Genomic DNA, 27,545 nt, shown 5'->3' with positions numbered 1-27,545 from the left:
CTCCCGCAACAGACGAGAATTTGGCTCGTAAACTGACATTTTCAATCGAGAATAACTTTATGATGCAGACACAAATCGACTAATGTTTCTATGGGGTTATGTTGACAGATGCCCAAGTTTATTTTATGACGTCTATGATCTATTTATTTCGATCATCACTTACCTAAAGCCATCTATAGGAAAATGACGAAAGCAAAGTTGTACACCTAATATTAAAAGAAATATCGAATTAAACTGATCAGATGTACTTAAATTGAAAAACTATTATTTTGTCCATTGACAAATATTATACATGTAATCTGACCAAACGCCAAGATCTTTAATCATTTTAACCCTGCTGGTTTATTTAAATTTAGGTCATCATATCGTTTGAGTCAACATGATTAAAAAACTATAAAAAAATTAAAATGTTAGAAAAAAAATTTTACATTAACAGATAAAGTTATCAATTATCAGAAAAAAAAGTTTTTAAATGTAACATTATTAAGAAAATAAATTACATTTTCAGAGTTAAATGGACTGTAATCAGCTGGACTAAGCTGATAAATTCGTAAATACAAAATAATTAATAATTTAACATCGAATAATTCTGAGAAAACGCGGATTACTTGAATCTTACATAATAATTTTATTTTTTCTTGCATTGCATATACATTTCGCAAGTAAAAATGTGATTTTCTCGTTTTATTACATCTGAATCTCCAGAAAATGAAACTCGGAAACCGCAATAGAGAAAAGTCATATTCGCTAAGTGAAAACAAGGTTTTGTTTTTCTTTGTTAAAATGGGAATGCAACAGATTGAATATTAACTTGAATATTAAATTGAATGGTAACGTGAGAATAATTTCGCGCGCGCTTTTGTTTGGTTGAGAAACTTTCGAGCTAAGAAATCTGACTGGAAATCAGCTAACTCGTTAGCAAGTTCGCTGATGTTTACGAAAAAAGTTTCGTCTCATTGCTGGTAGAATAGTTTCATCTTCTCGAAAGAATTCTGTATGGTAGAACTCGTTTTCATAACGAATTAAGTAACTTTTTCGCTTTTCTTCAGAAACAACAAAGAAATGTATCTTTGATATCACACTATCCACATTAAAAGAAACAATTTTGTCGGAAATTTTCTTGGAAGAGAACACTCTTCGTGTATTCGCACAATTATCATTTATCAGTTTGTCCGAATCTTAAAACATTTTCTTTTTGCTACAATCTTCACGTTATTACTGTGTGCAAATAAGAATGAGCGAAATAACGAAATCATTCAGAAGCCGATCGCTTCAGTTGATATTCCAAAATAACAAGCATTTGTAACGTGTTGTCTGAAAAGAAAAAAAAATTGATATTGTGAGAGCTGCAATCGGCGTTGCTAACGAGATTATACATACATACATAACAAGAGCAGAGAGGGAGACAGCCGAGACAGGCTTGGCCCGTAAACTCGGTCTGTAAGCTCACTCCATACGAATTTCTCGCAATCTCAATTCTGCACGGTGCTCACCGGGTGCAGGTGCTTACGATCTAATCTGATTCGCACACGGGTCCCCGTTCAGGTCGCCGACCTAGCACAATTAGGCGAATTATAGAAACGTGCATCCGTCGAAGCTACGGCTTAGTGATTTTCAGATAAAACCACCTCCGATTCTCCACGGGCTACGTGCTCGACGATGCGCCTGGTACACGTTATCTCCCTCAAGGACAGTGTTTAAGTATCGCTCTGGGAAAAATGCTGTAAAAAATCTATGTAATAAACGGGAATTTTCTCAAAATAAGAGAAATTTATTAGAGCCGAATATTTCCCAAATATATGATTCAGTTTGCTTAATATTAAATTAAATATTAATATTAAATTATAAATAACAATGTATACGTATTAATTATATCACAACGTCGGTGATGTTTTAGAATGGAGAATTTTTTATTCTGTCACAGATTATTATTATTCATAGAACTTTATTTGCATGAGATCAAAAAATCTCTAATTAGCGCATGCTCTTTTTTTATATTAAACATTGTCTTCACTGCATTTGATTATTTCCAAAGAAAAAATTTATATATTTTCTTCGAAGCTATATTAATTAGGTTTTTTTATCTGTATTTTATATAAGGCACGTCTGTAATTCAAGTAATTTTTTTTATAGAATTTAAATTAAATTTTGTAGAATTTAAATAATTAACTGGAGAATAAATTAAACAAAATTAAATTACTTTTTAATTCTATACTTCTTCGAAGAATCGAACGACCTACTGAAATATTTAATTACTTCGATCAAGTGAAGAAACGTTATAATGTCTCATATCAATTATATATTTTATTGATAAAATACATCCTTCAGACGTTATATTTCCATTTCTTTGAAGAATAAGAATACTTTTCTGGGAATAAATCGTTATTCTTTTTAATTATAAGTCATTGTTATCGAAAGATGCAGATATTGAGGAAAATATAGAATTTTCCGATTATAATAATATTGTAGTGACATATATAAACGTGACATATATAAATATGATTATGTATATATTCTTCTTTTCGAGTTATATCATTTAGGTATCATATCCTCGTCATCGCCATCTTCTTTGTAAAAATCCAAGAATCTTATTGCCATAATAAGTAATGCTTATTATGGCAATAATAATAATAATCTACACTGATTAGAAAATTCTTTCTACTTTTACGTAAAATTTGATTCAGATCAGTTAATTAATCTTGTGAATCGCGAAGTTTTCGAATACTCTGCACGAGCAAATTGAATAAACATACTTGTTAAAAGTTTTTTTTTATTCCCGACCACCAAAATTAAAAATATGTTTGTACAATACTGTTTAAAAAAATGTCGTAATAAAATAACAAATTAAAATTTTTAAATTAAATAAATAAACTCGAAAACTACAAATATTAACGTTGTATCTCACTGAATATGTCCGTCGGATTGTTCCACTATTTTTCAATCAATCTATAACAAAAATGTCCTTGCATGTTGCTGATTGAGAAATTTTCGCTCCAATTATCGAGACCACGTGAATAATTGAAGATCTAATCAAGATAAGCACGTCTCTCACTATTGATGTAACTTCGTCGATCCATTTGTTCGTGAGGATAACGAATAATAATATTATTTGCAATCAAGCGCAATCAGCTCCGAGAATTAATCCAATCTGGAACTAATCCATTCTGTCAATTTGCATTGCAATGGTTAGACTCCCGAAGTCTCGTCGGTATTTTATAAGGTCACCCGCAAGTAACCGTAAGATATATATTTAGATCTATGCACGGATTGTATGAAAGCATGTGTAAGTAGAAACAATTACTTGCGGGATACTATGTAAAATATAAGACTAGATTTTAAGGTCTTATGTACAAATGTAATCGGATAATTCGTGTTTATAAATCAACAAGAAAATATTTATACCAATTTCAATTTGTAAAAATCAGATTTAAAAATATTTTAACTTACGTTTTGTCAACAAAATAAATTCCAAAAATATTCTTATCACTTTCAGTTAATAGATGTAAATCCGGAAATATTCATTCACAATCGATAAATGCAATTTCGAAGATACCAGTTACATTTTTAGCCCATTACGTTAAAGCTCATCTTAATTATTTTTAATTTAACAGTAAAATAGTAAAAATTTTTTTCAATTACTTTTAAGAAAGTTATGTCCAATTAATTTTAACGACAACGTCAAATCTAAGAATATTTTATTTGATTTTAGCATCACTATTGAAGTTTTGACTATTCGACATGTGATGATGTTGCTTTTATCGGAAAAACCTATTGCTGATTGAGTCATTATCTGCTATCATCGATAGAAGACCGATGACGAGCGTTTAGCATCCGTGAGAGTTTTCCGCAATATAAAAAGTGGGTCGCTCGATAATTGCCAACGATCGAGCGATACTATTCCAACGTGGAATTCATTAGCCCGATTTATCTCGATCTCCTGCTTCTCCGGGGTGGCTATTTCCGGTGAGGCCACTTCCCCCTTGCGCGATGATACCCAAGCAACGTTCTTGATTGCATAAATGAGAGGCTTGATATGCGTAAAAGACGAAAATGAGGAAACTTACAAAGATGCTTAAAAGAAATCTTTAAAGCTTACATCAAGATTTCTTAGTTTAGTTAATTATATTTCCCTTTTTTTCTTTCATGTCGCAAATGACACATCCAGAAAAGAAACAGTGAATTGTTGAATCAAGTTAATCTAATCTCCTGGAAATTCAGAATTTCAATACAACTATAATCTATGTTTTATAAAATGTTCTTAAAATCTCCGAAATGGCTTTTTAGCTTTTTGTCTCATATTCTTCCTCACTAATTGCATTACTATTTCTCGTTTGGCCTTATCCCATATACTTATGATGCGAAATTTATTTAATTCTGCGATTGACATTATATGAAAAAAAAAATAGAAACGTGAACAACGTTGATCTATGTAGATATATCTTTTTTCCGTACACTGAGTTTTTTTTCATCTTTCTCATTAAGTTCTTTCATTTTGATGCTTATTACCAACGTCAGATGCATTGTGAAGCTTTTTCTAAAGCTCAGTGACTTATTTGAAGACGTGGCGTAATTTTTGTTATCATTTTTTGTTCAATATTATCTTTCTTTTATAACATGTTTAAATGTTTAAATCGGATAAACACCGATAGAGTATATTACTGCTTTTTAAATTTAGATTTATATCGATGTGATTTTAATATTTGTTATAATTGAATAAGAAAATTTTTTTATTGCTGTTTATGGGTTGATGAATGAATGTGTTAACGATACACAAACTTAATAATCATGTTAATCCGTGATAAAAGAAATCGGTATTTTTTGAAAGAGCAAATAATAGCATTTTAATTTGATACAAATGTTCAATCAACCAAGGATCCAATTATTGTCACTTTTGTATCTTCAACTTTGTTTTAAACATGAAACTATCTTCTCGTTAAAATTTGATTGATCCATGTTAATCGAATTTGTCAAAACTTGAATTCAACGAACCTTGGCTCGATATCCAATAACGATTTTTTTCGTTGTTCAATAGATAAATCTTTTTGTCGTTTGCCAGATAAATATGATAAATGAACGCGTCGCGTTGCAACGAATTGAAACAAAAGAATTGTATTCATATTTGAATGATTTAATTGTCACATTTTGTACTCAACAAAGAATTGTTTCTATTCGCTTAAAATGTTACACTTTTATTTTAAAAAATAGAACAAATATTGCATTAAAACATTCTGGTTAAAATTTGAACAATATCATTTTATTCACTTCTGGAAACGGCCATTTATTTTCTGCATTTCATATCGCGGATTAAATCGGTACTAGAAGAGCTCGTTTTGAATCGCCTGTGCAGCCAAACGAAAGCACAAAACGCAGTTATGAAAGCTCAAGTTCACGCTTGCAGAAACAGGGGCGCTTGCCGAATGATATTATGCAAACTATAATTTCATTCAGTTGCAAACACGTGACTTTATGCACTGGCTAATACCATGCAAACCACTTTACACGGCCTATGTGTCGTCCACTCAAGAGACTCTCGTGCGAATATCGCGAGAATTACGCAGCTTATTGGAATTTTCGAAGTATCACCAACTTTCGTGTATTGCATTTTTTAGTGGCATTAGTAACTTTTACAACAATTGAAATATTGAAAATATAAATGGAGCATGTTATGTTTGACATTAAGAAATTCCGTATAACTTTTGTAACAAATTATAAGAGAACATATGTATAACAAGATTATATACTCTAAATTCTTTGGAGGAAAATCTCACTCTAAAGAATGAAAATTGAACTAGTGTTTTAAAAGAGAATGACTCAATTTTCAATCTGAAGGAAATTTATTCTAAAAGTTTCAGTAAAATTATATAAAATTATAAATATTAAATTTATAAATTTAATACAAAATTCTTAATTTAAATAGGCATACGTTATAGAATATTATATATATTTGTACATCTAATAACGTTTAGTTTTAAGCATTTAATTATGTACTTGAATAATTTGAATATTTTAAGTAGTTGAAGTTTTAATACAATAAAACAAACTATTATATTAACATGTATATGCTTCGATTATACGTGTATTATTCCTAAGAAATTGAGTTTTCTTTGTTTGTATTTTCAACGCTTGGAGGTTTGCGTTTCTAAGATTGACGTAATCTTGAAGATTATAGAAGGATAAAACACGAAATTAAGTCTGCTTAGAAGTATGTTCATTCTTAGAAAAGCATTTTCTTTACAAAATGGGAATTTCACAAATTTTGAGTTTCAAGTTTTGTCAATCTCTCAAATCTCGCGATTATTCATCTTACACTGCGGCGGATCCGTTCATTCGCAATTCTTTCTTTCAGTTACTTATTATACGGCAAACTTTCGGAGATAAGATCTCCGTTGTCCAAGGTTTCGATGGAACGCGCATAACAAAGAGAGACAAAGATGATGCCATCATAAAAAAAGACGACAATCGCCGCATCCATCATCCATCATCCGCAATTTATCATACGCTGTTCCGCAAACGTCGTACCGATAGCTAATGACAAAAAATCACTGTCGTACGAATCGATTCGTCCGTCCATCGTAACTTCTTCGTTGACGTCAAGTGCATTGACAAAAAGCTCCGAGATCTAAAGAAACGCAATTAGTTGACTTGACGTGGACGCATCGAAATTACTTGGTCTACATTCTTTCCTTTTAAATGCTGTCATAGAATAAAAGGAGAAACGACAGAAATACAAAAACTTGAGTAAAGGCAGCTACAGTCTCTCACAATGTTATTTTTTGGTTTGTTACGATAAAATTTTTTATTAAAGAAAAAATATTTTAAGAACGCAACGCGTATACTGGCCTCCAAATATTTGCTGATGACGTTCATCCTCAAATCGATTGCAGAAAAAGAAGAAAAGACAGAAGAAATTTATGAAGACGAGGGAAAGAGATGGTTATTATTTTCTGTAAAATTTTATTAAAATCTTGATACGGTTTTCATGAAAAAAGAGAAAAAAGGAAATTTCTCGCAAACGACAAATGCTTTTCGAGAACAGCACGGTTATTATCTGTGTATCTAAATTGCATATCTGTGTTCGCGATGCTAAATTTTACTATTCTCAATCGTGAAAATAGTTGCAATTAAAATGAATTATAATACGGCGTACCGATGGAAGCATACTCGAGGAAAAACTGGCGAGTATTTTAGAATGTTAAGTGGCTGTGCACTCGCTCGCACCGCCACAAAGTGCAATTTAAACGACCATGCGAAAACTCGCGCGCTTTATTGCAAATACAGCACGCCTTTCGCCATCATTCCCCTTATATATCTTCCCTCACCATGTCTAGACGCCGTAAGCCCTGCTATCTAAACCGCCTCATCGAATCACCCTTTCAACCTACCCTCCATCACATCAAGCTCGCCTTTATCGCATCAAAAGATCAACACTAATCTTTCAATCAGCAAAGCTCTTGTTCTCGTAGTTCGTGCAGGAGGCGTTTGATTTTCACAAATCGATGAATTCAATGTATATATCACAAAATGTTCGAAGTTTGCAAAATTTCGTTGTGTTTGAAGATCGAAAGAAACGAAAACAAAACGATATTTTCGTTTCGTCTCGCGAATGTAGGTGAAGTTGAAATTGTTTTCACGATCGATTATATGCAGTATAACAAAAGCAATAGGCGACGATACAATAAGTGGAACGCGTGAAACTACCGCGACTCGGTAAAACAATCTCCGTATCGGCAATCGCGAACCAGCTGACGATCCTTCCGTAAAAAGATTCGCAATGGTGTCATCTCCTTCTCTCCATCAAAGTCAATAAAGAAGCGTTTACGGCGCGCCATTATTTCTGCAAGAATTCTTTAATGTTCGTGAAAATCTTTTGACATTTACAATGAAGTTTTAGAGACCTTCATTTACAATGAAGTTTTATAACACAAAATCGCTATGCACTATTTTGTCAAAAATGTCAAAATCCTATGAAAGCGAAAAATATATATACTTTCTCTTTGTATATAGGGTGACTCAAAATTCGCAAATTAAGATATTACAGCAAGAAAAATTAAGTGAAAAATAAAAATTTTATTGGACCGTACATGTGAAGACATAACTAACTAATAAGAACTAAAAGACTATGGTCGAATCTTTATTTAACAATTTTATTTCTTACCTTTTATTAAGTTATGTTATTTAATTTATTTTTTTTTAGAAAATGTTATTTATAATTTTTTAAAACAGTAATTTGTTAAATATAAAGATTTAAAGGTTTATGGCCAATTACACATTATATTTAGAGAATATATCATTTGTGAATGTGTTGAAATGAGCGTTTACCAACTCTCATATGCCGCATGTAACTCATGGATACATGACTGTCTAATGTAGTTTATAATTGATCATATTATTTAAACCTTTATATTTCAAAAATTACTTGAAATATTGCTTAAAATAAAAATTTACAAATAACTTGTACTTAATTTTTTGAAAATTTTTTTGTTGTAATATTTTGATTTGCGAATTTTAAGACACCCTGTATATACTATTTCATTCCAACTTTATATTATAATATTGCTATTATAATATTGCTTTCATTCTATAATTTTAATTAAAGTTAAAATGAGTAATCTATGTCATGTACAAGGAACAAATTTATATATTAATTTATATATTTATCTTTTTCTCTCATAGAATTTCAACAAATTCGTTTGTGAACAATACTCCGATTCTATAATTCTTTACGATAGTATCAATATCGTTATATTGTATAGTGACTCCTAATCAAAATTTGCCATACAATTATCACTTGTGATTTTTCCGCCGTGTTTCGGTCATTCCTGTTAGTTTTTCATGTATCAATTTCTAAATTTTTATTTTATATTAAAAATATTTGAATTAAAAAAAGATTTGGTAATAAATAAATCTTGCATACAAAATATTTCTTTACCTTACTTAATAATGCATTTTTTTACAGGATATAATTTTAAATATTTACAATGTTGTTAACATTGATAATAATCTGATCGCGATCGAAACGTCTGTTTGTTTATTGCTAGCACATCGTATTAAATCTTAACTAAAGGATATAATTATTTTTCTTTACTTATATTTCAATACTTATGTTATTTATATTCTACATTAACTATGTAATTGAATAATTTTTTGGCTCATTGTCCTTTTTTTTCTCGTTTTTTAAAATATTTATCTTCTATTGCATTCTAAAAAAACTGAAGAATTATTTTCATAATATATTCTTTTTTTAAAGAATTATTACAAAATAATACTATACATCCAACTATATATATATTTTTTTACGATAATAAATTATTTTATGATACATATTTACATCAGCAATTTTATTCATATTGCATTTAACCATAAAGCTGATAGTTGACAGCTGACAAGTAATAGCTGCCAGCAATACTGTTGGATATACTAAAAACATATACGTATAAATTAGACCGAGAAAGAAAAAAAAATTTTTTTATTCGGTCCCTCAGCTCAAAAGCTTCTATTTCATGTCAAAAGAACATCCCTAAATTTTTATCAAAAAATATTAAGATTTAAAGGTCGTAAGTGAACGATTCTTAAATCAAAATTTTGATTTTTTTAAATATATGTTCATGCACATGTTTATTCTTTAATTCATGTTAATTTGATGCAAAAATGAATTAGAGCGAATTATAAATGTGGTAAATGTTTTTTTTATCGCTGAACACGATGCAATAATTCATTTAACTTTACGATATACATCTTAAGAAATACATTAATGTAAAAAAATGACTAAATTTCGAATTTAAGGTCGATTTTAGCAAGGCATTCAAGCATTTAAATGGGTCATTACTCTCCTCAAATTGTAGGTCTGTTTACTCAAAACAAGATCCAGTTGGAATTTTCCTGGGATTTTCTTTAGAGTCTTTAAAAATTGCATTTAATTTCACTAGCGACCTCTAAATTTTTATATTTTTTGATAAAAATATAGGGGTGTTCTTTTGGCATGAAATGGAAGCTTTTGAATTGAGAGGCCGAAAAAAAAAATTTATTTTTCTTATCAATCTAATGTACTTTATGTACATATGTATATATATCTCTTTCACTTTCATGATTTGCTAAAACATGCCAGTACTTATGACATTTTTCTGAAATTATCTATTGCGCAATTATATGGTAAAAAAAGCTACGCAATGACAATATAATAATATCGAACTGTCAAAGAGTTACAAAATTGAAGTACGTTATAGGTTCTCTGGAGAAAGATAAGAGTTTTTGTTTCTTTTATAAACTACAGAGTGCATTGCTCAGCGGGCATTGGAACATTCGAAACATTCTCGATTTCAACACATCAAAGAGGTGAAGAAACATCAACTGCTTCTCGATTGACCGATAACGTCCTAACCATTTGTACTAGTCGATTTCTTTCCGTCCTTGTAACTTTGAGAGATCTTCCGGCGACATTCATCGTTGCTTAAAAAATTCGCGCGTCTCTCGCGTTCTTTGTAACTTAGATCTCCGTCTGTTCTTCTTTCCAACTCACACAGAAATGTTCACAAATTATCAAAAACTCCTATCAGGCATTTCTATCTCCCTTTATACGTCAGTTAGTCTGAAACGAACGCAATTTGGAAAAGTGCCACACGGAATTCTTTATTTATTTTTCGGAAAGTCCGAGTAGAAAATATATAGCTATAAAGATAATACACATATGTTTGAATTTGAGAAATTTATAATTTTTGATAAAATTTAAAAAAATCTATCTTTGATCAAATTAAAAAAAAACATTTTTCTTAAATGTTTCAATTATTTATAGTTCTAATAATTTTTTATATGTATAAAAATAAGTGATATATTAAATTAACTTATTTAAAAAACAAATTTTATATTTTTATTAAAAAATGACATTAAAAGGCAGGAAAAAAATATTGGTTAAACATCGAATAAATGTATAAAAATATAATGATAAATAAATAATAAAGTAATATCGCGGGAGAGAAAGTAGATACTATAAATTTGCTCTATGCAATGGAAGTAAATTGGCGAGATAAACGCGGAACTGATAAATCACACGTAACGATTACCAGACGTGCAAGATAACGCAATTTTTAGAGAAAAAGAATTGCGTGACGTGCTTCGAATAATAATGCATTTTCTTTAAATTCCGTTTCCGTTCGGTTACCCGCGAGATTAATGTGGCAACCTGTCTACACTTCAAAGGATCTTTAGCGAAGTTCGCCAAGATCAAATGGTGCGGTATCCCGTACACGTCGCCTTTAATTAATTCCATTCGCAGCACCTCGATTTCGCTTGAATCTAATTGAAATGTTATTTCACAGCAAGTGTACATTCTCTAATATAATTCTCATTTTAAGCAGAATTTCAAGTAATACATCTCATAATTGGATTTAATCTTATGAAGCATGATGTTACATTTATGTAACACTTTTTAAAAAATAAAAAATATATATTCCCTGCAGCTGATTTTTTTTGTAACTTCATATTTAGCAGTAGGAATTACTGAATCCGAATTTTAATTAAAAATTTTAAATTTAATGATAATTTACTCGGAGTGGCAATTCAAAGACAAATTTTTCATTTGTATAATATATACTATAATAAAAAGTTTTGTTTATAGAAGGTATATTAAAACTTGATATCCGAAAGATTTTGGGGGTCACTGATTTCGAATTTGAATTTAAAATTTTTAAACAATATATATATATATTATAGGACCATATACGTGTGATAACACAGAAAAGAAAAGATAACACTATAGAAATAAAAATCTTAAACGGTCTAGCTGTATCTTAAATGCTTGTATGATTCTTATGAATTTATATACAATGTATGTAGTCTCCAGAAACACAAGAATCATATAATTCATTCAGCATTTAATTCAGCTCGTTTAAGGTTTTGATTTCTATAATTTATGTGATCACACATATACGGTCCTGTATATATTATATTGTATATAATATATTATATTGTTTATTTACATCGCCTAAAGAGCCGTTGTTCCTTCATATTATATATCAATTATTAGAAGAATATTACTAAGGCCTTGGTAGTTTAGTCTAAACACTTAGGACGTTCGCACGGAATGCAAGAGATCCGGGTTCAACATCTGGCTGAGATAATATTTTTCGCAATAAGAATTAATTATTTACAGATTTTAATGTTATTCATATAACATTATTAAGATTGTTTCGAAGATGCGAATAAGCATCGTGATATTACTGCGATATTACTGCGATAGTCTAATAGAATCAATGTTTTCAAGATCGAAAAATCATTTCAGCGCGCGTTTCTGGGGACTGATACATACATAGTATATAATTCACATAAGTATCATACAAGCATTTAAGCTCCAGCTAGACTGTTTAAAGCTTAAAATTTATAAAATTTTCAAAAAACAAGAAGAAAGAATATGGCAGAAAATCATGAAAAATAGTTGAATTTGATATAACCGTCATCAATTGTATTCTTTTTTTTTGGATCGCTCATTTTGAAGTAAAAATTAAAAAGAAAATGATTAACATTGCATAAAATAGATTGAATTATATAAAAGACTATGTTCGTATACGTTTTTGAAATCACTTATGTTGAATACAAGCAAAAAATTATCAAATTCAAAATGGTAGACTCAAAATGACAAACTCAAATACAAAATGCACTTAAATTTTTATGAAAACATACTCAGTAGTTTAACTAATTATTAATCAGTCAATTTTTTATGAATCCGCCATATTGAATCCAAGTAAATATTTTTAATTTTTAAATTTTTACTTGAGATTTATTATCAGAGATTCTAAAAACATCCCCGAATATTTATCCAATTTTAAGTAATTGGACCTATTTTTATCTTTTCAATGTGCCATTTAAAAAATTTTCAAAATCTGATTGCATAATTCATAATCAATAATCCCAAAAATTCCTTATATCAAGTTTTAAGAAATTTGAATATAAGAAAAAATGTGTGCTTTATAAAAGATTAAAGTTTTATTATATTGTGGCGAGATAAAATTGTTTCTTAGATACATTACCAATTTTTAATCGAAAATATACAATATATAGTATTTTGGTAATTTTATAATGATTGAATTTAATCTCGGAATTGAAGTTTCTTGTCGGAATAGATAATTATTAGATTTAAGTTGAAGAACTGGATCATAGTAAATCACATTATTCCAGTTTTTATAGCCATTTAGTGTTTCACAATTTCATAAATCAATTAAGAATAAAAGAAAAAGAAGAAGTTTAACTAGTTTTGTTTACAACGCTGCTTTTACTAAATACATTTGAAAATTTATTTTAAAAGATAAATGATCTCTTGAAAAAAATTTATAACAAAATTGCGCTCTCAGCGAAATAGACGTACGTGATTTATAATAGCGCGGCTTTCTCTGTCGTTGCAAAATCGAATAGCTCGTCAGATTTCGCGGGCAATTCAGGGCGATTGCATTCTTCAGAGTTGTGATCACCGGCGTTGCATCGAAATTGTTTGCCGGCTTTAATCTCGCCTCGCAGCAGTGACAAAGTATCATCCGCAAGCGCACCGTTACTTGAATCACCGGAGATGCGTCTGTCCGAGGTATTTTACAGTAATACCACTGCAGCGAACGATCGCCTGAACCAATGGTTAGACACTTACGTAACATTAAAGCCGCCGCTGGCTTTAATCTTGCTGCATGACGCACGAATGGCTTCACAGAAGACAATGTTAGGAACTTAACGGCGGAATTATTCCTGATGAGGCAAACTAATTCTGCATCGGCGAACTTGATTCGACAATAGTTACTATCGTAATCATAATATACAGTAAACATTTTAAAATGTATACAATTACTTTAACTATACAATTCGCAGTACAAAAAAGTATAACAAATATACATTTTTCCTAGAATAATTTACAAAATAAATGTTGTAAATTGATTTTTTACAATGATTGTTTACAAAATATAAAAGTTCCATAGGATTGGAATGTATAATAGATATTACTACTAACTCAGAAAAATGTTGTATAAAGAAATAGTTTATTGAAAATAATTACAAGTTGACGACAATATTTCCGGAAAAAATGATTATTACAAATTGGAGAGGAATTTTAGATTTACTAATTTCTCTTCTAGGTAAGAAATTCCATCAATTTATTTTCTGAGTTATGTAAAACTTCTACGGCAGTCCACAGGTCAAAAGTTACTGTCAACTCGAAAAAACATTTACATTAAGAAATCGCGGCTGAATGAAATATTTCGTTAGCGTTAGGTGCATAGTTGCTGTTATAGCCCTGAATTCACGAGTGAAACCGAATCGAGTGCGCTAGTCTGATTTCTTTCTTTGACTGCGTGTTCCTTTTACTCTGCAATGTGGTGCACACATAGATATCGATATGTATATAAAGGCGATATTCCGCTGATCTAGTTGCTGCTCTAGAGTGTCCTATTGTTGCGGACCACCACAATCGACGCTCCGTTTTTTAATTCCTTGATAATTAGCTCCCTCTGCGCTTCTGCGAACATCAAGTGCATCTCAAGACATGCACTGAAAGTTTATTTCAGAATTATTGTTCGTAATCAAGCAATTAAACACGAGTGTGCAGTTGTAGACTGAAGCCATAATAAACGATGTATCAATATATTCCTTATAATTATCTCCTTTTAAGATTTGGAGAAAAATATAATAAAGAAATATAGAATCTTTTGTATATGTTTTATGTTGTATGAGAGCTATCTCTCTGACTGCACGCTCGTACATCAGAGATGAATTACGTGGGCATGGAGTTCGAACGTTTTAACAATGGCGACTTTTTACGCATGAGCTTAATGCTAGCCGCTTTTTCTGTCACATAGGTCGACCTAAGACACATGGACGAAAAATTGGGGAGCAATGTAGTGGACGTAGGAGTTGACCTGTCCGAATTCTACATGTCGGTAGAATGGGATATTTTAGAAGTTCCTGCAGTTCGGTAAGCGTTATTTTATTTTATCTTCAAATATACATTAATACATCTCTATTTGCATATATACTCTTTATATATATATTGTTATAAAAAGTTCAGAGTTTTATTAAATTTGTTCATTTATACGCGATATCTCATAAAAATTATAATATAAGGACTTGAATTTGAGATCTTATGAATCAAATTTGTATCCTCATATTAAATACAAAGCGATTACAGTTTATTGTATTCAATATGAGATTTGCTAAGTTCATCTAGTTTCTTTGGATAAGATCTCAATCTAATCCCCAAGATATATCCTCAAATATAGCATCGAAATCTCAAAGCGCTCTTAGAAGAAGCTCCTTTCTCTTTCTTTATGAAATTCTTCTTCACATTCAATATGCTAGTCTGGCATAAGCGAACAGCTGCTTCCGGGCACGATTCGATTCCCGATATTCGATGTGCCGCGATGCAAACGGGAATCGGATTCTACTTCCGGAAGCTGCCATAATAGCAAAATGGATGTTGTCACAGACCTTTGAAATGACCTGCCACTAGAGATGTTGAAGATATTTTGAAATATTAGTGCTTTAATTAGATAATTTGAACACTTTTGGCATTGGTATTGTATTCTCCGTATTATCCGAAACAATACCACATTCGATTTAAGCACTCCTATTTGTCATGTATTGAAAACTTAATCCTCTTTGCGAGAAATTATGATCCAACAAATAGATAAAGTCAATCACAACAATGATTCTCGAGAAAAAATTGTACATAGAGATGATAAAATTTATTGGGAGTACAAATTAGTTCGGTCCGTTTTTTGTGCATTTATTTCAAAACAAAATGAATGAACAGATCAATTAAAGTATTGTCCATCGCTGTCTACTACTTTTTCCCATCTCTCAGGCAATTTTCGAATTCCCTCTCGAAAAAATGACTCGTCTTTGGAGGCGATCCAATTTTGGAGCCAATTTTCGATTTCTGCGAAAGAAGTGAATCAGTAACTTGCTGCATCCTTCGGAATAACCAGTAATCAGAAGGAGCAATGTCCGGAGAATACGGCGGGTGCGATAAAACATCTCATTTAAGCGTTTCCAAATATTTTTTTACGACTTTAGCGACATGAGGCCGAACGTTGTCATGAAGAAGAATAACTTTATCATGTCTTTGCTCGTATTTCGGCCGTTTTTCTCGCAATGCACAGCTCAAACGAATCAATTGCAGCTGATACCAATCACCTGTAATGGAATCACCAGGTTTCAGCAGCTAGTAAACAAGACCTTTTGGTCTCACCAGATACAGAGCATGATCTTCGAATCATGAATGTTCGGCCGTGGTGTTGATGTTGAAGTCGATGGCAACGACCGATTGACCGGGCTTAGCGTAGTATTTTTTCTTCTTGTCGTAGAATATTCACTTCTCATTTCCAATCACAATCCAATGCAAAAAATCTTTTCTCTGTTATCTTTGAATCAGCTGTTCGCAAGTGAAAAATCGTCTTTCAATGTCTCTCGGTTTCAGTTCATAAGGCACCCAATTTCCTTGTTTTTAAATCATTCCCATAGCTCTCAATCGTACAGAAACGGTTTGTTGAGTTATCCCCAATGATTCTGCAAGCTTCTCTTGCGTTTGACTCTGATCTTCTTCGAGTAATGCCTCTAATTCTTTGTCTTCGAATTTTTTTGGCTGTTCAGAGCGAGGCTTGTCTTCAATGCTGAAATCTGCATCCTTGAAACATCGAAACCATTCCCTACATGATTTATCAGTTGGAGCAGTGTCACCATAAACTTCGACAAGCATTCGATGGGCTTCAGCCGCACTTTTCTTCCAATTAAAGTAGAAAATCAAAACCTTCCGCAAATGCTGGTTAACACAAAATTCGACATTTCAAACACAGTAAAAATCAAGGTTTTTGTAATTCAAAGCGATATAAACTGAATATTATTAGCAGATGTTTAACCTCTCTGAAACCGCCAAAATCAGCTGTCACTATGAACCATTCACAACAGCTGGCCATCTTCAGCCCCATCCTCATGTCAAAAAACATTGCAAGTTATTAAAGAAAAGATTCAAGAATGCAGCTAAAAAAGCCACAAATTAATTGAATAGCTAACTGAACACAAATTAATAATACAACAATGCTAAAAACAAGAGAATGATCCAAGAATGCAGCTTGATCATAGAATGCAGCATGAGTTCTTAGATCATTATATACTTGTTTTTAGCATTGTTGTATTATTAATTTGACTTTTCTTTAGTGCTCAGTTAGCCATTCAACTAATTTGACAATGTGGCTTCTCAAGTTTGAAATTGAAGACGCCTTTTTAATTACATTCTTGGATCTTTTCTTTAATAACTTGCAATGTTTTTTGACATCGCTGAGAATGACTCGAACAGAGCTGAAACATTCGATCTCATCATTTTAGTTGTAAGAATTTTTAAATACAATGTGTAATATATAACTCCTGAATAACTGCATCTTATTGTCTGCTCAATCGTCTATTTTTTGTCTGATGTTTAGGATTGCTATTTTTTTCTTTTTTTTATGAGGATGTTTGCAGAGGTTTTTCAAATGCATCCGGATTAATTATGAGTTTCCGAGATTTGAGAGAATCTTCTAAATTTTTTTATTTGACTTCTCTCCCTCGTTATTCTATATTAGTTCTGATTTACAATAGATGTAGTATCCTTAAGAGACTGATCAATCATAGTTGAATATGAGATGAATCATAGTTGAATAATCAACTATATAATTGGTCAAGTTCTTACATTAAATTAGTATCATTAATGAACAATTAGATAAGGAATATTTATCTGTTCTGATCAATTTACTAGCCTCCATACATTTTTATATGCATCCGATTTCGAAATGTCCGGGGTTTTTGGCCTGTTAGTTCTAGTTTAAAAAATTTTAATATGGCAACCATATATATATTTAAAATCGTTTTAACAAACTATCAATTGATACACGTACCAAGGTTGTTATTGATAGAAGTTGGTAGGAATGGAGCTTATTTTGATACTCTGTATAAAAGCTATTATGTTAAAATTACTGGATTTTTGTACACACGAATAAAATATTGTTTAAAAATAATTTCTTATTTTGACGTTATATATAATAGAAGAGACAACATTGAGAGAATAAGACATAAGTTAAACAGTTAGCTATGTCTCTATTACTAATGATTAATCACGTGAAAATGTTGTTCTGGTATAGTTTGGTACACTTTGATTGCTATACTGAATCACGCCAAAAATCGCCTAATTTTGTATAAAAAATTGAATGTTTGAAAAATAAATTTAAATTTATTCACGACACAAAACTGGCTCTAGTTTGAGACTAACGGGCTGAATAGAGGAGACAGACTAAGGGAATAGTCTGAACCGAGTTACCGACTTAGAGAGATCTTCGATGGAGTTATACGATCCCGCGAAACTTTCCTCATAAGTCTCGCTCACCGCCGACCCTACTTACTTAAAACGTACTTATTGTCTGGTACAAACGCTTCTCCATCCTGAATAGAGGAATTTTTACGTTCTTTAAGCGATTTTTTTTTCTTTTCACTTCATCGCTTTAACCTTAATGCTCCCCTCCATTCGTTTATCGATCCGACGATTAACCGCAATGTCTCTTGCATCTTTTCTTCTCGCAGGAACGAGAAGTTTTACACTTGCTGTGACGAGCCTTACTTGGACATCACGTTCAACATCACGATGAGGAGGAAAACCCTCTTTTACACAGTGAACATTATCATCCCCTGCATGGGGATATCGTTTCTCACCGTTCTCACGTTTTATCTACCTAGCGACAGCGGTGAAAAGGTAAGCCAGTACATTCCTCGCTGGTAAATATTTGCATTTATTTTATCGCATTTTTATGAATCTCTGATTATCCTAACATTAAATTTATATTAAATTAATAAATTCGTTAAATGAGGAATGTTTATTTTTATTTATTTTTATTCATTTCATGTTTTCTTCAATGTTTCCTAAACAATTTTTTATGCAAACAGTATTATTTTCCTTTCTATTTACAGCTTAGCTTTTGTTATATGTATATAATTTACACACACACACACACACACACACACACACACACACACACACATAAATTAACTTCTCTAATTGAATATAAAAATATTTGAAAATCGGAAAGATATTTTAAAGATTAAGCATGTTTATGTTAATAAGCTGTTATATAGAGGATTTTTCTGTTTTCTATTAATATCTTTTCAGAAATACATAATATAGCGAATAAATATATGTAAAATAAAAAAAATGAGTATAAGAAGGACAGAGCCGCGATTAATCCTTTTATTTTCGGAAGCAGCCGCGGAGTGAACGTGCGTGAAATATGCAGCGAATTAGTTCTCTTCCGCGTGTCTGTCGACCTCGTTATTTACTCTTATCTGTACATAAGAGCTAGTAGGTGGTTACTTTTGGGTCGACGGCGCCGGCGATTTTTCATTTTCACCCCGGCATTTCTACCCTCATCGACTTACTACTATCTCGACTTGCACTATTTTCGCTCGCCCGAAAACAGATCCTTTCCTACTGTCGATGTATAATACGTAGTACCAAGAAGCTTACTCCTACACAATAGGCATTCGAGAACATTTTTGAATATTTTTTAAAAAATTTCCTTAATATTATTCGGATATTGTAAATCATTCAGATATTCTGGATGGATTTTAAGTTCTTTTAAATTTCTTGATATTTTTTAGATGTGAGTTCTGTCAAATATTTCTCTAACCTTGTTATTCAACAAACATATTAAATATTCGTCTACATATTATAGATATTCTTTGAAAATAGAATATCCTAATAGATTCCACAGAATTCATGCTGTGCGTGATTCTATACGCATTTTTCTTTCTCTGCGAAGAATATTTTTAAGAAAAGTTTATTCCGCCACAAAACGACGCTTACAGCTGACATTCTTCCCGAAGTGCCCTTCCTCGTGCAAAGTTATCGACGTAGCATGGCATAAAAGCTTCACCATACGTTCTCCACGCACTTTTTCCCGTTAATGTTCACGGCACGTCGCGACATGCCACAAAGATTACGCGTTACTCTGTGAACTGGTATTGTAAAATGTTTTTTCTTTCCCAACCCCCTCGATCGGCTTCTCTGTTTCTTCTGCTGGGAGGACTCGCGTTAAAGTCGTTTTTTTTCTGTTTCTCGTTCTCTTCTTCGTTTCCTTCTCTCTCTCTTGAAAAAGCATAACTATTAGTCGTACTTGCGCGCAGTTGAAGAACTATCGACAGCGCAATTAGCATCTGTTATTAAGAAGAAACGGACAGTAGTTGATTGTGTATCAAAGTACCGAAGATAAGGATGTTTTTACATGATGCAACATGTTTGTCTTCTCTTATTAATCCCTTCAATGTCGAGTCTTTATTGATTGTGAGAGAAAATGTCTATTTATCAAGCAGTTTTTCTACATTTCACACACTAGAAACATTTATTATTAAAATAATTTTCAATAATTATTTCAATTAATTATTGACAAAATTATTAAAAGAATTTTCATATTTATAATGCTTGCCACGTCGTAAATTGCATTTCTCTCTGCATTTAATTTTTACTTATTAAATGAATTGTTTTAAATGTTGATTCATTCGGAAAATGGTAAATTACGCATTCAATATTTCTAACTAATACAGCGTGTGTGATTTGATTCGAGAAAGCACAGTGTCAATCATTCATTCTATCTTTAACCATTTATTGATTTTGTTTCCAAGAAGTAGGCAACGCGAAAAGGAAACGCCACTCTATTATACATTTGCTATCGCCATTTTCAAGCAAAATATAAGCACGAGACACATTTTACGAGAGACATTACTTTTATAATGTCCATAATAAAACATCATGCAATATATCTATACATATAATATTCACGTAATGTGTAACTTTGCTACTTTTTATAATTTTTCAAATCATAACTTTCAGGCGGATTTAATCCTAATCGGTATTCACGAATTTAATGGACCCGGATATTTTCTTCTACTACGGTGTGAAAATTTGTTTATAACAAATATTTTTCATAGTTTTACATAATTTTAAATTATGTAATCTTATTCCTTTAATATTGATTATCAAAATAAAAAAAAATCATTATGTTAGTTATGTTAACTTTATGTAAAAATACATTAATTTAAAGTACATTGGATATACGAATACCAATTAAAGCGGAGCGAATACTAATTAGAATTAATTCATATAATTTCTATAGACATGATGTTCGAGAAACTGTATCACATCATGCTTGTTTCTATATTGTCAAGCCCCAATTTCTCGTAGAATCTTCGCAGATATACTGCACAAGACGTGCTAGGAATGCGAACGATCAGCGTCAGCAAGAAAGTGGCGCGCAGAATTTGCGAACGACTTTTCGTGGAAGCGTCTCTCGTTTGGATGGCTGTCGAGTTAAGACCTGCTATCAACATTCACGTTCCAGGATATACATCTTCTGTCGTGTCAAAAAAATGGAAGTTATGTAGTGTCAAGAGTCGCATATTCTTGGAGTGTGCAGACTAAAAAGGCAATACTTGATAATATACATATATCAAAGTCATTGCTATGTAAGTAATGTGGAATAACAAGAATAACGGTAAAATATAGAGATCAAATTTGAAAAATCAGTACTCTTATTGATTTAAAATAAAAAGCAAAGAATAAAAAACAAAATGAAAGATATCGTTAGAATATGATAATATTCTAATAGTCCTCATTTCATTAAAATAATATGGAAGTCACATTCAAGTAAAACATTTTGCTGAATAAAGATTCAAGAATATGAATAAATAACGAAGTTTTTTTTCTTACTCAATATTAAATGTACAATTCGCGCATATAAACTTGAGTAGTATTCCAATAGAAATCGATTCTTTTAAATATTTATGTACCAATTTAATAATAAATAAAGTTATGACAACATAGAAAGAACAATATAACTGAAAATTTAGATAGGCTGAAAATAATTTTGTTAAACTATCAAAATAATTGTGTAGAAAACTCAAGCATGATAAGCATGCTGCAAGAAGTTTTGACGTTCTAACAATCTGTTTGAGCATCCTACATAATTATTTTGATAATTCAATTAAATTACTTTTGATCTGTATCTATCTTTTTAGATATTTTTAAAAAATTGTTCTTTCTGAAAGTAATTAGATTTTCTTTAAATCATTTTTTTTTAAATTAATTCTAATTTATAAATATAATCTAAAAAACATCTTTTTTTGATGCATTATAAGATAGATCGAAGAATTTTTATAGACATATTATATTTATAAATTGGAACCAATTTTTCTTTAACCTGATTTGATTTGCGAAAAATATAATTATTTCATCAAAAACCAGTTAAGTCACGGAACTTCTCAAGTATGTGTAATTATAATAAAAATCGCCTTTAATATTTCGAAAAAATTCTCATATGATGGCATCTGTCCTTCATGATTTATCTTATATAATGCCTATAAATATCTTTTTTGTACCGTAAGATAAATCACGAAGAACACCATATAAGAATCTTTTCGAAGTATTAAAGGTAACCCTTATTACAGTGTTACATATACTTGAGAAGTTTCACGATTTAAATACAACAGTATAAGCCAGTTTTACACTTAGAATTTTCTTGCAAGCGTCATGTTGTTCTTAATAATAGTTTGTTCTTGTTGTGTATAACAATGAAATATTTTGTGGCAAGCATAACTTGTATGCGCGTGTCTTAGTCTAACGTCAATGAATGCATTATTTTATAAAGTTTACTTTGTTGGAAAGCTATAAATAAAGACAAGCATAGATGTAAATCAATCAATGCGAGCCAACACAAGTTAGGCGTGTGTGAAATCGTATACTTTATTCTTGAGAAAAATTGACAAACGTTTCAATTCTTCCGATTGGGTCTCCCTTAGTGTAAAAATAAAAATAAAATCGGTGATGCATAAATTTAATAAAAGATGCGATATGAAGCAAATTGAAGTATCGTGTATGTTAACACACATTCATAATTTGAGTTAGATACGACAGACAGCATTATTTTCATTTTATGAATATGTGTTAACACACGATACTTCAATTTACTTCATATCGCATCTTTTATTAAATTTATATATCACCGATTTTATTTTTATTTTTACATAGAGGAAGATCCAATCGAAAAGGTTGAAACGTTTGTTAATTTTTCTCAAGAATAAAATATACGATACGAAGAATAAAATATTTCGCACACGCCTAACCTGTGTTGGCTCGCATTGGTTGATTTACACCTATCCTTGGATTTATTGTAGCCAATACCAAGATTGATAATTATATAAATAAAAAGAAATATTGAAGATATCAAATATTCTATACACCACAGAAACAAAAAATTTTTTCTATAATATTTATGTAGAGCGGAAGATGGAAAGTGATAGAGAAAATAAACTCGATTGCAGATTTCGAAAAAATAAAGTCACGAGCATCTGTTGCAGCTTCTAGGCATGTCAATCAAGCAGAGAGAATCGATAAGCAATATCGCGGTTCGGTGATTGACCCGCAGCCACGCTGCGTCTACCGAAATTGCATACCACATGCATTCCCCACTTCACCTTTTTTTTATGATGCCTCATGACTGTACATCGCAGCGTTTTGTTTCAATATTTTTGGCCATCATTTTTAGATTTATTTGGTTGAGCCATCCCGCGTTTATAAAAGTACATAATAAAAAAATTGAGTTTACTATACAATCTTCCCTCATAAATCCATAAAACAGAAACTTTAAAAATTTGAGACTTGGTAAAATAATTGGATAAAGTTACAAAAGATCCAATTTATCCAAAAAAAATATATAGGTGAAATTCTGAAATTCCTGCATTCGGAGTACAGGACATGGATACTTTATGCTAAAAGAAACAATTTTTTCCTTTTGTAAAATTGCATCTGACAAGTAGTTTATGCAGGAGAGTAGATTGAAATTATAGGAATTCTTTGTAGATTGGACACCCTTAGCATTTTTGCTTATAACTCAGATGAAAATCAACATATCGTTGATATCAAGATACTGTCTGAAAGCTGAGGTTAATAGCTACATTGTGGAAAAAAAAAATCATTGGGTTTAGTGGATTTTTTTTTATACCCAATTCAAAAAAAAAGGTTCAAAAACGACCCCCTCAAAATTTTTAATGTAGGTTGGACACTTCCCCAAAAAAACGCTAAAAATGCTCAAGTAAAAACTCAAGTAGTAAAAATACAATGTTTACAAAATTTATGAAATTTTTTCAATTTATTAATTGTTTCAGTTGATTTGAACATAAAAAAATGAAAATTTGAATGAAAATAGGCTTTGAAGAGGAAAAATTAATAAAAATTGGAATGAAAATTTTAATGAAATGACATCATATTGATATGAATCCATATCGGAATTGCAATTTAAGCATGTGTAAACGCTATAACGTATATCAGCACAACTTTCGACAATTCATCGTCAGATGCTGCCAAAATATCAGGTACTTCGGCTGTAAATTTGGCGACATATCGGAGCAAATTAGTTCGACTGATTTTGTATGCAGCTGCAGTGCTTTTCTTCGATCTTTTGTTGATGTCTTTAATTGCGTTAAGCAAGGCATCATAATACCGTGTTCAGTTGAACTCTTTCTTGCCATACTAAAAATGTGGAAAAAATCACAAAAATTTCACTAAATCACTAAAATACAATGAAAACCCTAACTTTGAACTCAATTTGGAAAAAAATCACCGAAAATTTCATTAAAATGCAATAAAAATACTTTTTATTTCACTTAATAAGAATTCCGAACATCAAAAAATTATAAACAATTACGTCGTATCGTCGAAAAATGAAAAAAAATGGGTGTCCAACCTATAAAGAAAAAAAGTGTCCAATCTACAAAATTGTCGATGTTTAGAAGTGCATTGAAAAAAAAAATTCAGTTCATGATTTGTTCGGAATTCTTTTTATATTATGAAAATACAAAAAAAATGGAGCACAGTACATATATTCACCTTTAAATTTTCGATAAAAATTATTCAATTTATAATCTTAGTAAAAAATGGGAATCTTAATTTTCACTTTTTTTTCGATGTTTTTTTCACAATTTGTTTGGCACAGAAATCTGTGGCGCGTCTTTTCGCTCCAAAATCACATAAAAAATAAAGTTTAGTATTTTAGAGACGATGAGTCGGAGTTTTGATGTTTCCACTGCAAATATTCGAAATGTCAAGGGGTGTCCAATTTACAAAGCTATCCAATTTACAAAGAACTCCCCTACGAGTAAACATAAAAATTATTTATCGTATATAATTTTATTCCAGGAAAAAATTGTTTTAGCACAAACCACAACTTTTTTCTTTAGCAAAATTGCATCCGATAAGTAATTTATGCAGGAGAGCAGGTTGAAATTAACAAATCAGCAAAAATTATTTATCGGACACAATTTTGCTAAAGGAAAAAGTTGTTTGTTTTAGCATATATTATATTCTCCTATTATATTCCGAATGCGGGAATTTCGGATCATCCTTATATATATATATATATATATATATATATATTGTACATATGGTATACAGAGTATTTCATTTTAAGTGATATTTTAAGTGATATCGATTATCTCACGAATCGATGATTTTATTGAAAAATTTTTCGAATCAAAGTGCATGGCTTGAAGGGAGATACATGATGGAAATGTAGACTTAACCTTGAATGATCTTGTTAAAATCAGATGAAGGTCATTAATGTTTTTTTAAATAGAAACCCCTGTTGCAACAACATTGCAAAAATATTACGAAATATTACTAAAAATATTAAAAATATTACAATATTTCAGTAACATTGCAAGCAACATTGCAGCAACGTAAAAATGTCCGTTTTAAAAATATATTGATACATAATGTTGCAATTTTACATAATATATGCAATATTTTGCTCATAGGAGGAATACTTGTAATATTATTGCAGAAATTTGTTGCATTGTAATAATGCAACTCTCTCCTCCTACGCATGCACACATGGATAATGCCGGCGGTACTGTAACTTTCAAACTCCATAATTCGGAAAGTACTCAATGAAACGTAACTTTATTATAATATTTTGGAAAGCTCTCGAGATAAGCTACAAGAATAAGTAATAAAAAATATTTCCATTGAAAAAAACATTAATGATCTTGATCTGATTTTGATAAGATCGCTCAAGATCAAGTCCACATCATGTGTCCCCCTTCAAGCCATGCAACTTTTATTCGAAAACTTTTTCAATAAAATCATCGATTCGCGAGATAATCAACCATATCATTTAAAATAAACACCTTGTATATACAGGGTACGTCAAAATCCAGACAAATCGAACAATTTCTTTAAACAAAATATTTTTAATGAAAAATTAAATATTATATTACAAAAAATTCTTTTACATGACACTTAGAAATCTCTGTAGAGCAAAATTATTCGATATACCATATCTCTCATTAGCTTGAATGGTGACCTCTAGTCTCGGTCTGAAGCGTTCATACGCATGTTGTAGCGCTATCCATGCCGACGAATGCTGCCTCAATAGCGGTCATTAATGATGTCATATTGAGATGCCGAGACTTGTTTGTGACATTTTCTTCAACTACGCTCCATACGTAGTAGTCCAAGAAATTTAATCTAGGCTGTTGGGAGGCCAGAATAAGAGCCGAGGCAACTCGGCTTGGCAGCCTCAGAAAGCTTCTGTCATATCTTTAATGTGTACGATTTGTATCGAAGGGTTTCCTCGGCAATTCGACGCATTGTTGGTTCGCTTACATCAACAATCGATGCTAATTTTCGCAACGATTGCCCTGGGTCATTTGAAATCAGCGCTTGAGCCTTTTCAACGACTGTGGGGGTCCTCACGGTGCGTTCTTTCGCGTGACTCTTCCTGACTGACAAACTGGAACCTTTGTTGGACTGTTCTAAAGCCAGTATATTTTATCACAACATCATAAACGATTGATCTCTATTCAAAGAACCGAATTATTTCCGTTGCGCAGCGCAAAGATCTCTGATGATCGTCATTATATTCCACACTTAATTTCAACATTGCAACCATTTTGAGTCAGTCAACTAGTAAGAAAATGGTGATCATTTTGAACATCTCTCATAAACAAGTCAATATTTATTTATTCAGACACATCACATACGCAAGTACATGTAGATGCATGCGCGCGCGCACGCACACACACACACACACACACACACACACACACACACACACACGTGCGCGCACAAAAAGTTCGATTGGACAACCTTCACGCGGTACTTGAATAATGCCGGCAGTACTGTAACTTTAATCTTCATAATTCGAGATTTACTTAATCAAAAGATATTTTATTATAAGATTTTAGAAAGCTCTTAACGTTTAGATTCTCGAATAAAAATTCTAGAATAAAAAGTAGAATGATACATTTTAAAAAAACGATGTGACCTTGATTTGACCTTCTTAAATCCACTCAAAATCAAATTGATATGATCAATAAATAGATCTTTTAAAACCCCACAACTTTAGTCGGAACATATTTTTGACTGGATCTTATCCTGCGTAAAAGGTGGATGGATGGTCTGAGACACCCTATGTGTGTGTGTGTGTGTGTGTGTGTGTGTGTGTGTG

At 31.3% G+C, this 27,545-nt stretch overlaps 1 protein-coding gene across 1 annotated transcript in view; it reads left to right on the top strand.

Annotated features, from left to right (window-relative positions):
• LOC108685264 (acetylcholine receptor subunit alpha-like) overlaps positions 1 to 27,545 on the top strand; it is a 333,770-nt gene that overhangs the window by 243,310 nt on the left and 62,915 nt on the right. Inside the window, exons 6-7 of the mRNA XM_018189965.1 lie at positions 14,826 to 14,941; positions 18,577 to 18,745. Coding sequence (XP_018045454.1) covers positions 14,826 to 14,941; positions 18,577 to 18,745 — 285 coding nt within the window. The remainder of the gene's footprint in view (positions 1 to 14,825; positions 14,942 to 18,576; positions 18,746 to 27,545) is intronic.

The sequence above is a fragment of the Atta colombica genome, unplaced genomic scaffold (genome assembly GCF_001594045.1).
Source record: "Atta colombica isolate Treedump-2 unplaced genomic scaffold, Acol1.0 scaffold15, whole genome shotgun sequence".
NCBI lineage: Eukaryota > Metazoa > Arthropoda > Insecta > Hymenoptera > Formicidae > Atta > Atta colombica.
This window is presented reverse-complemented; position numbering and strand designations above follow the sequence as displayed.